At 46.1% G+C, this 11,718-nt stretch overlaps 1 protein-coding gene across 1 annotated transcript; it reads right to left on the reverse strand.

The window, feature by feature from the left end:
- Positions 1-598: 598 nt before the first annotated feature.
- Positions 599-11,407, reverse strand: UPK1B (uroplakin 1B). The gene is made up of 9 exons (XM_065655271.1): positions 11,388-11,407; positions 6,929-6,983; positions 5,838-5,925; positions 5,114-5,314; positions 3,546-3,620; positions 2,705-2,827; positions 2,238-2,417; positions 1,287-1,370; positions 599-649 (listed from the first exon to the last, which is right to left on the reverse strand). The coding sequence occupies exons 3-9, from the start codon at positions 5,904-5,906 to the stop codon at positions 599-601; spliced, it is 783 nt and encodes a 260-aa protein (XP_065511343.1). The 5' UTR covers positions 5,907-5,925; positions 6,929-6,983; positions 11,388-11,407.
- Positions 11,408-11,718: the final 311 nt, after the last annotated feature.

An 11,718-nucleotide genomic window follows, 5' to 3' on the forward strand; every position in this document is an offset into this window, starting at 1 on the left:
GCTTGACTAGCAAAAGGCTTTTTATCTGTGACATATCTTTACTGCTGACACACTTAAACTCTTAGAGAATCTGCCTTATTCTAAGGCATGAGAGACACCAGGAACAGAATTGAACAATAACATATATTAGAGAGGTCTGTAGTCTTCTCCCTTCCATCATCTGTCTTTCGGGTCACAGGAGGTTACAGTTTTGCTCACAGAGCCCTTGCTAGAGCCTTTAGTGTTAGGATTTTCATTCAACCTAGTTTTAGAGAGAAATTTTTCTGAAGCAAACATATATGGGCGTTTTCCTTTCTGATGTCATCACAGAACAAATCAGATCACTTCTTATCTTATGCTCCAAGGATTTCTTGCACAGCGATAGAAGGATTGTGCCTCAGGAGGCATGAAGGCTTCAGAACGAGGAGCAAAGAAGGGTCAAGAAGATTCTTTCCTGTGGTCATCAGCTGTGTGTTCAAGTCTTTGGAGGGGCAAAAGTATATATGGGAGAGGTAGTGGGAAAACTTGAAATCCTCCATGGCACAAGGAGAATGGAGCAGGAGATGAACAAATGCAGCTTCACATGGTGCTTCACGACAGCGCTGAGGACACTGGGCCATCAGTATTCAATTCTGCTCCAGTAGAACATGGTACCAAGGAGGACGCAGAACTGAAACAACAAGACTATTAGGTTTCTCTGCTCCCTATTTCCTCCTCTGCACCTCTTCCCCAGCACTATTTAGCCCTACTGGTAGGAAAGAGCAACAAAAATTGGTGATAATTGAAGTCCATTCAGGCGGAGGAAGCTTAAAGCTTTTTATATGCATAGAAACTTCACAGTGAATAAAGAAAATGTGTGCAGCCATAACTATTTGACTGGATCACTCAGCTCGCTGGGGATTATCTGTCATGAAGCTGCTGAACCCTGAGTACTTAAAACACTCATACAAATTCTTCAAACTAGAAACTGAGCTATATGTCATGATTACTGCTTACTTGATCCAACACCCTTCACAAACAACCATCTGCAAGCTGCGTTTGCTGTGTTGTGTTGCTGAGATGGCAGCAGGCCATGGAAGGCTGGAAGGCCATCCAGCTCCTCACCTGTGGAGGCCAGAATGGAAGTGAGCTTGTAAATGCAGTTCTGTTAGTGGAACAGGCTACAGGCAGATTGGTGATGAATGAATAACTACAATGTACAGACATTTTAAATGAAATGCGTCAGTCCTGTCATCCACCTCCACCCAGCTGGGTGTGGAGTGGCAAAAAAAGAGAAGAGGAAATAAAGGCAAACATTAAGTACTCACAGTCCAGCAGAGGATGGCAAAACCAAACCAGGCAACACCCCAGGCATGTGTGTTCATTGGCCCAGAAATAGCATCATAACAACCCTGTAAGACAACCGTGAGTGAATCAACACTAGCTTTGAGCTTCTACCCCTAGGCTACAAGCTTAACTATCTCGGAGAGAGGCTGAGGTGGCATGATCCTCTCCTATTGCAGTTTAGGTACTTCAGAGGGTCTCAAGAAGACAAGCCAGAGCTACACGGCTTATTGACAACTTGCAGATAGCCTACCTGTTTCTAGCTCCAAATACAAAGTAGACCCACTTCTGACACTTCAAGGATAATTTCTTGTGCCATCTACTTGCCAAATATTTCTGTTTCTAGCTCCAAATACAAAGTGGACCCATCTAAGACACTTCAAGGACAAGTTCCTATGCCATCCACTTGCCAAGTGTATATATATAACCAAACACAGCCAACACAGAGTTGACTTCCAGAAGCAAGAAGCTGCAGGCAAATTTGGAAGATTGAACACCTTCTAGAAATGCTTGCTAGTGAGGCAGCTGATACTCACGACCCAGAAATCTGTTTGAATAGGACAAAATGGTCTCCTGCAAAGCACTCTACCTTGAGGAGGGAAACTGTCAACTTGCTTACTCATATTATATGCACTCATCTTTGAGCTAAGTTTGATTTAGCTTCTGTCCATCTACATGTTGGAGATGCCACTTCTTATTAGTGTCATTGGGAGAGTTTTCTTAACAGGGGTCTCTCCGTTAGGAAAACCTTTATCACAACCTATCCTGTGTTCATCAACATGACCAGGACTCTGCAGAGATCGCATCTCCTCCAGAAAGTTTTTGAATACCTGTAGCTTACAGCAGAGGATGAAGGCTATTCACTGTTTTCTTCCCTTCCAGCAAGGTGCTTTTGACCAACATATGTTAACTAGAAAAAACAGAGAGGATCTTACATTGCTGTTATAGTAGCCTTGGACTCCCAGCTTGCAGCCATCGAGGTTGACGGGAGACCCTCGGGCATCCAGGACACAGCAATTGCGCGGCCAAGGGAAGTCGGCGTCGCTGTGCGTGCTGCGGAAGGCGGACGTGTACTCCTGCCAGTCGGAGGGGCCCCGCACCCCACAGCACTGGTTCTGCGGGGTGAGAGAAGGGAACGGTCTTTATGGGCGCAGGTCATGGCCCTACACGTCTGGACCCTGCACATGGCTGGTTAGGCATTAACCACAGATTTATGGGAGAGATTTTTGAAGTGCCTGCCTTTGACAGTCTGCCATCTGATAAATGAGCAAAACGGGGAGTGTGGCAGGACTTTCTCTAAGGTTCAAGGCAGATGCTCTCCTCTTTATTACCAAGGAGGACTTGAAATTCCAGGGCTGCAGAGCATTTAGTAATTAGTGAGAGTTTTCAGCGTTACTATTACCTGAAGCATGAGTTTATCCCATGTGTCTGTAACCCTTTCAGTCATCCGTATGTCATTGTTATTGTCTGTCTCTGTCTTCTGATATCTCTCCAACATTTGCTTTAGGAAGAGATTTGGAGTGATCTACAGAAAAAAAAAAAAAACAAAAAAACCCAACAACCAGAGAAGAATGCAGGAACTATGTGAATAAGCGTCCATGTAAAACAAATAAAAGGTTACTTGGTATGGGTTTGTTTGCTTGTTTCAGTGTCCTGCAGGAGAACAGGAATGCTGCCTCTCCCTCAGTTTTACACACAGGAGAATAAAGAGCAGGATTTGAGGAGCAGGAGAAAAAATATATAAATTTTGAGCCTGACTCTTAAGCAGGATCTACCAGATGTCAGATCACAGGAGGTGTGCAGAAGCTATGGGTTATGTTTGATATGCTGCTTGGAACTAAGGCACCACAAGTCATTTCCCATCCTACCAATATCTCCAATAACTCATGTAATCTTTCCCTCACTAGTAACACTGCCTGGGGCAATGCTGAAGATTTGTCTTCTACATCCATGATAGATTAATCAGTCTATAGCTGAAAGACTAAGCACTATATTGGTGACTCAGCTAACCTACTCTATTATTTGCTTGACTACAAGACTGTAAACATTTTAAAATGTTAAAAATAGAAAAACTATGTTAAAAAAAACATGTGGGGTTTTATTCTAACTCAGCAGTACTTGTCTGAGTTTATACTGTACCACCCCACAGGCCACTTACTACACTGAACAGGACCGCCGTGTGCCCTAGAACTGCAATGTTTCCTAGCGCTGTTGCACGAATACACAAGGAAAGAAATACTCACAAAGTCCCGGTGAGTTGCTGCTGTGATGCAAGAAGCCATTTCAAATGCATAAGTGATCAGCATCAGAATAATATACTGTGGGTGACAGACAGCAGAGTTAGCTCTTGGAGAAACAGGCAGTTTTTTTCAAGATTAAGCCTGAAACCCCGCTTAAGCCAAAGGAGGTCAGGCTATCCCAGTCTCCTCAGTGCTCTCCATGCCCCTGAAAATTCATGTAGCCCTTTGCTGTGCTTGTTTCAGTTTGCAATCTGCTTTCTTGAAGGTATATGGCTGGAATTGTTCTCACAGACAAGACTTCATCAAAACCTCATGGCATTGATAGCACCCTGCCTCTATGGAAAACACTTTGCCTGGTATGTCCTAGAGTAACATCCGTCCTTTTCTTTGTTGCATCCCATTGGCAACTTACGCTTGTGCCATGTCTCCCTCTTCCATTTACCAGCTAAGAGCATTTCAGCAAGAAACTGTTCATTCGTAGCAGGAAAGCTTGTACTTTGGGGAAACAGAAGGTGCAATTTAGGATGTCATTCAGATCCTCCGAATTTTGCATCATCAGATTTCCTCAGCACTCCTACTTTGTAAGCAAAGATCCTTCATGAAAAGAGATCCTGAGGATCACCTCTCATAGCCTATTTCACTGTTTCTCTTCCCTTCTCAGCACAATCCCTTTAACTTTTCCCATATTCCCTTCGGAGTTCTCATGTCTCTATTTCTCCTCCCACATTTCGTAATATTCTTCTCAGATTCAAGACACTTGTTTCCTCCTTACCCCAGCTTCTGCCCCTTATACCCGCTCTTATCCCCTGTACTACAGACTTGGGTCTCAGCCAAGACACCAAAATTCAGAGTTAAGGAATTCTATTCCCTCATCTGTTTGCTGGCAAATTCCCTGGCACAAGAGCTCAGACCTCTAAGTGTCTCTTGTTTAAAAATATACCCTGCCTTCCCACATTAATCCAAGAGAGAGACGATTCCAGAGTTTTCAGCTCTACCCTCTTTAATGCAAGCACCAATTAAGTTTTGTCACTGCCAACCTAAACGACTGAGTAAGAAATTGTACAGAGATTTGTTCACATCTTAACATTGTCCTTTGCTAATCCAAAGCTCTTTGTCCCCACCCCTGTAATTTCTGCCTGCCTGCTGATGTCTAATATTCTCGATTGCACCCATATTTGGTATACTAACATATGCTAATGCCTTGTACAGGAATCATTGCATATCAGCTCCTAAACTGAATGGTATATGACAGCTGAAAGGCAGTAAGGGATGGGGAGGAACACGGATCTAAACCACATCCCAGTTACATCTGATTGCACAAGTGCTTCTACATTGCTTCAGGGCAAGGTCACAGTCAAGCCAGTCAGCTTAAACCTCCATTGTGGCTATCACCATTAATTCTCTCACCTTGTGGGACACCACAGCCATGATCAAGAAGAGCCTTTGGCTCCTTGTCACTAATAAAAGCTGTCTTTGCTCAGGGGGTGACTGTCAAGGTGAGCAGGGAAGCTAAGGCAGCATTTTTTTTTTCATTTTGACAGCAATAGGTGGGCAGACTTTGCTACACTTACCACCAGCAGCAAGGTCCTATTGGACTTAATGACTCCAACGATACCAAGGATAGACAGAGCAAAGAGTGCAAAGCCAACGAAGATGCCAATCCAGGCAGCAGCATAGATGTCATCATTTTCTGTGGCTTCCAGCAGAGGGTAGAGACCATGGGGATCAGACACAAAGAAGATGCACTCTGCTGTCAGGGCAATACCGCACATCTGAGAAGACAAGTTCGGGAAACCCATTAGATCAAGATTCCACAAAGAAAAAACAGAGACAGAAAAAGTTGGAGATTGCTTTCATTTCACTAAATTCAGTTTACTGCCAAACAGGAACTACTCAACTCCTCCTCTGCCCAGCTCTGCAATCTCTTGTATTGTATCTTCACAAAATTGCAGGCAGAACTCACCCAGCCTAGACCTATTTCAGTCAGGCTTAGAAACTGACGATATTAAGGAAGAATTAACACAACCTTTCCCTTCACTATATGGAGGGAGGCAGCTGGCAATATATTGGTCAGCAGCAAGGGCTGTTCCTTTAGAACTCGTGTTGGTCTTGTGGATCAGCCCTTGCTGTCCTCTCCCCACTCAAGCTAGCACAGGTCTCCTTTATCTCTCCTCTCACACTTTATTTATGTGTAGACTTCACACATGAAGAGAGATTTCATGGCTGGGACCTGCTGTTTTAAGAAGTGTCATACTGGAAGGAAGCCTCCATCCACACTTGTCCCACTTCACTTACCCCAATGACCACATTCCCAAAGACTAATAGACCCTGCAAGATACGTATGCCATCATCACTTTTTGCCATCTTTAATTCTTCATGCAACCTGGGAAAAACCAAAGACAGTCTTCAGTTAGATCACTACAGTAGGCTTCACTCAGAAACAGAGATTATCGCTGAGGAGACAGACAGACAGAACCTGCCAGCCTGTCTGTACACCTCACACCCCTTGCTTCATAGTAGTTTCAGAGAAGAAACTTCCTTAGGTGTGAAACTTGTAACTCAAACTCTTCCTGATGCTTGGACTACAGAAGATTGGGAGCACTCTGGGGGCAGCCAGTGTCTTTGATTCCCTTTTGGCTGGGGTTTCCATCATCACAACAGCACCCATGCAAACCTCAGCTCATGGTGTTGCATTCCCACCTGGCTAGAAACACCAGCTACACCCAGATGGACAGGGGACAAGTTCAGTGCTCTCACTTTGTTCCTCTGCGAAAGGAGCCAGCTTCACCCCAGGGTCTGTTATCCATCACACTGACTGTTTCATTTTGGCCAGCACTACCATGGGACCAAACTGGTAACTATGGTGCTTTAGCTGTATCCCACACACATACCTATGGTGCCTGGCTTGGCACCACCTTGCTAAGGAGAGTCCCATCTCCCACCCATGCTGAGAACTGGAGATGGGCCCCCCGTTCCCAGTCAGGTGCAAGGGAGGGAGGGAGCAGCTCAGGCTGCAGCTGGCTCATGGGAGACGGGCCAAGTAGCATTCCCACCAAATTCCTGAGAGCGCTATATCCTGCAGGCTGGGGCCAGGTGCCCCGTGTCAAATTCACCCCCTTCCAGAGGGAGCAGCATAAAGGCACTAGTCAGAGGTGCGAGATCTCTTGGAGAACAAGTCCAGATGCCAGCACCAACGGGCTCCTTCTTTCAAAGGGATGGAGTGCGTGTGTGCATGGAGAGAGGGAGGGAAAAAATACCCAAACCCGGGACAGCTGCATTTGTTGGGTGGTTAAGGAAATACAAGCCACAAAAGAAAGGCTGAAGTGGGCTCGGTTTGAGCAGACAACAGGAAAAGCAGCTTGAACATCCCTCTTCTGCCAGAGTACCTGCACTAGTGCCTTCTTTTTCTGGGGTTACTGACTCTGGGATTCTTCAAAGATTCTGTTGGAAAATAAGAACAAACATAGGTGTCAATGAAGTGAAATTTCTTGAGGAAGAGATCACTGTGTGAGCTCTCTAAAAAAGCCACCTTCAGCCTCTTCAGTAGCTGCCCTTTTAGGGTAGGCAGGACTTTCAACAGTGACAGAGGGGAAACCAGAATTTCTTACTACTCTTTCAGCAGTGGTGTGAGGGTTGGGCAGAGAGAGATATCTGGTGGTCTCACTATTATACCAGCAGCAGAGTGCTTAAGCATTTATACATGCTAGTGTGAGTACGGATGGCAATTATTTCCATGGTAAGAAAACATTTTTATTCTCAGTCATTTGGTCAGAGGCCAGCCCAGTACACCTGAAGCTGTATGGCTTTGTACTTGAAAATGGCAGGCTCATGAGGTCAATGTGAATCTCAGTCCCTACCAAACTTGTTGACCAACCAGCATGCCCAGGGGCCACATAAAACTGCCTCGCAGGTCAGATCTGGGTCTGAGCAATGTTTGGCCACATATGGTCTGCAATTCAATACTGCAGAGTCTGTCAAACTTGAGATGGACACTGGTCCTCTACTCATCTGAAAGTTGTCGAGACCACTGCCTGGCTCATGGATCTTTATGCTGCAAACTCCTGAGATTCTAGAAAAGTCTTTCATTATTGTCAGCTAAGAGACATCACAAGTCAGGGAGCAGTTCAAAAAGCAAGGAAAGCTCCCCTGCCCAAATGCAGGCACGTGAACTCTGACTACTATATGGAAAAGCAGGTCTGCTCCAGATGTCATGTAGATAGCAGGGCTGAGTGTGCCATGTGGCTAGCAAGATGGGTCACACCAAGCATGATTAAAGGAGTCACAACCCTTTCCTTAACATCGCAGGAATCTCTTCCTCCCTCTTTTTGTCTCCTACAGACCCCCCTGCAGTGAAATGACAGAACTCACACCTTGTACATAGGCTGTCCACCCAGCCCATGTGCTTGCCTCCCCACAAGCTGGCTTTCTTCTCCTCCCTGGGAGGCAGAGCCTGGCTTGGTCTTGCCTTTACTTGCACAGGTATTACTGCAGGCATGCAAGTCTCTTCTCCTGGGGCAAGCCCATCTCCTAGGCTACTGTAGCTGTAAGAAAGCTGGACACAGTCACCACCACACAGATATCAGCTGGAGAGTGGCAAGCTTCTAGAGAACCTAAGGCTCTCCAGTACCTTACCTAAGACTCTCCAGTACCTTACCTAAGACCAATGGGCGAATTGGAGAGACTGGGAAGAGGAAAAGGGAAGAAAAAGCTTTTGCTATAGACCTGTAAATTAAGAAGTGTCATGATGTTGCCATATTATATGAATTCTCCCTCTGCCTCCAAATGATTGGCACTGAGGGAGTCCATTTCTCAGTGTCTACTTCGTTTCCCTGTGCCACATATGGCAACCCCTTGTCTGGCTCCTTCTCTGTCATGGAGGGTCTAGTATTGGCATCATGGATGAGAGACTGAGGAGGTGCTTCAAGGCCATGAAAACATCTAGGCAGCTGGAGAGCTGACCCTCCAACAAGCCCCAGAGGAGAAGCTGTGGGAGATCTGGGGCCCTCCACCTGCTGCCTGTTCCTCACACCTCAGAGGTAATTTGTGTTAAGCAAGAGCAATTTGCACAGCAGTTGGCACAGGTGCATGAATAGAGAGGCATGAGGCAAACCTTGGCCAGCTTGCCCGAGGCAAGCTACAGGCAGGTATGACTCACAGCCACCCATGGGGTGTGACACTGGCAGGCGGTCCTCCTCCCAGCTCCTAGAGAGACAGGTGCCAGCAGCTCCTGCCTGCAGACATGAATCAGTTTGGAGGTAGAGGAGCCTTCTTCGGGGGCTGGTTGAGAATAGTTTTACAACCCACAGTTTCCTGGGACTCCAGGGAAACCCATTAGGACACTGGAGCTTCAGCTGTGGTTTTCCAAAATGTCCATACGAGAAGGTGGCCAGGTCCTGGGATTTCAGCCTTGAACTTTCATGGACCTGGTGTTCCTCAGCAAGGTGGCCAGGCACCTTGAAATTTAGCCATGACCCATCTAGGAATTCAATTATTACTACCACAGACTTTGCTCCACACTCCAAGCAGCTTTGGAAAGGCATCTGTTGCCTCGTACCACAAAGACATTGTACCACAGAAAGCTACATCCCCCTGCAGCGTGTCCTTCTTCCTCTTCCTTACACCCTGGTCACAACCCAGACTGCAACCTCTCCCCTCACACTCCCAAAACACTCCTGACACTCACGGTCGTACAGCTGAGCCTGTCAAAGCCCAGGGGCAGTGGTAGCCCTGCCTCTACCTGTTCCTCCACAAGTTGCAGACAGACCCATTGTTTCCATGACCTTGTAGCTTTCTTGACCTCTCCTCCCTTCCTCTACTCACAGTAGCTCTGTGAGACCTGAAGCATGACTCTGGGAGCCAAAAAAGAAGCTCCTTTCTGCAGACGAGAAAGGCTTCTGCCCTTGTATTTTAGGTGACAACCCCATGCAGGCTTTCAAAAGAAGCCCTGCTTGCAGCAGTTCCTGGATTCAAGCAGAATTCAGTATCTATTGTGCATCCCTCACTCACATTGGGCTGGTTGATCTTCTGAAGCCTCCACGCCCTCCTTGGGACAAGATTTCAGTAGCCTTACAGATGAAAGTCCCCTGCTTAGCCTAGTCCTACTCTATCCCTAGCCAAAAAATCCAATGGGTAAGAACTAGTTTGGCATTGCCCCATGTGGAAGTGGGTCATATTTTGATTGCCTTGCATTTTGTGCCAGTTGTCATGGTGTGGTCATGGCACTGTGACCAAGGGTTGTCCAAAAACACTCCTGTGAGCATCATTTGTTTCTACACTCTGCTCCCGGAGGTCTCTCAGTATGGTGGTGGCACTTGCAGGGGCTTCACCTCACCCCTTGCTATTCTGCTTTATTTCAGCGTTCCTGCGCAGGGCGTTGAATTCTCATCCCCTGGTGTAAGGTGACAAAGACAAGGGACTCATTTGTTTTATTACTCACAGTCTCTGCAGCCTTCAGACGCCTTGGCTGATGGTGTCCAAGCCACCCAAGCACAACTAAGCAAACCCAGCCATTCCGGAGCAGAAACCTGCATTTTGCCAGTACACCCCTCTGGCGCAGAAGCCTGGTCACCACACCTCCCGCCCCTTGCCCTCACCTGGCCCCAAACTGAGAGCGTCTCTCTACAGGCAGGAGCGAGATGCCTGGGCTGGGGCTGGGGTGCTGACGGAGGGAAGCCAGCAGAGTGGAACAGCTGCTGGAGGTGCTGTGCCAGCACCGGTGCCAGTGCTGGTGCCACGAGAAGCCTCTGAAAGCCACAGACCTGCCCACACTCTGAGCTGCTGTAGGTTCTGATGCATCAAGGCTTGATGGGCCAGACAGCAATAAACCTACTTTTTTTTTTTTTTAATTTGTTTTAGTGGAAAATTTAGCCCCTCATGGCCTTAAAAAAAAAGGTATTTTTCAAGTTCTTGAGACTCTTTCAGAGTTATAGAGTTTTTAAGAAGATGCAATTAAATATGTTATTGATGAATTGTTTGGACTCTGCTATAAGAAGCCAAAAGCTTTGCAAGTGTCAATTCATCTTTTGTTTACTTATTTTAATGCAAACGCCTCCAGTGCACACACAAAACCACACACTCCTCCCTCCCTGCTGGACTTTCCCCATCCCTCCACCTGACCCGAAATGCAGCCGGATCTGAGAGAGAACAGCTTGTGCACCAGGAGTCAACCACGCTCAGAAAAGGAAGAGCCAGCCGGTTATTTTGTGCTACCATGGGAGAAAAATAAAGCAAAAACAAAACTCAGCATCAAGGGTCAGAGACTAATTAAGTTTCCTTTTGAAAGAGATTGTTATGAAATGAAGCCTATGTGAACAGTGGAGTGGCTGGTAAATCATCATCAGGCATAATTACCTCGGAAATAGAGCTGGGAGGTAAGTTTTTCCTCTCTCCCTCATTAGTTCAGCACAACCAAAACAAGAAGATTTTTTTTTTTTTTGGCCTTTCCTATTTTCACAAGTGAGGGGAAATTACAGGATTCATCTTTCTCTACAACAATTTTTTTTTTAACCCTCAGATATATTTGCAACAAATTTAATTTTCCTGTTCCCTCCTCCCCAGTCTTTAGAAGAAAAATTATGAAACAAATTAAAACAGCCACAGAGAAGGTACAGCCTGAGGTATGAAAAATGAAATACTTAATCTTTTGCAGTTAACCTTATCCAGGTACCAGACTCCCACATACTAAACACAGCCCAGGGACTAAAATAAACCATTAAACATAAAAGCTTCATTTTCTCCTAACAGACAGTTATCGCTCACGTGCCTCATTAAGAGGAAGACGATGGCCAAAGCAAAGCACTCACCCCTCCCTTCTCGTGATGCTTTCCAGCAGAAATTCCGACCCACCTGAAAAGCCGAAAAAGCTCCTTTCTCCCACCTCCGCTGAGCTTTAAAGAGCCCAGGTTGCTTGAGGAAAGTGCTATGTGATTGGTAGGGTGCCCATCACATGAGGAAAACTTTTTTCTAGCCAAACCTGTTCCCCAGTCCTCGTGGGACCGGAGGGTGTCTCTGATTCTTAGATCGTATCAGAATGCCGTTGTGACGAAAACAAAAAGCTTTAAAGAATTTCTATTATTATACTCTCGAAAGGGTGGACAAATGACTCACTCATACAAGATACTTGAACTTTAAAGAGGATGGGCGAGTTGGAAGGATATAATTATAAATATTAGGTTTG

Source organism: Caloenas nicobarica, chromosome 1 (genome assembly GCF_036013445.1).
Source record: "Caloenas nicobarica isolate bCalNic1 chromosome 1, bCalNic1.hap1, whole genome shotgun sequence".
NCBI lineage: Eukaryota > Metazoa > Chordata > Aves > Columbiformes > Columbidae > Caloenas > Caloenas nicobarica.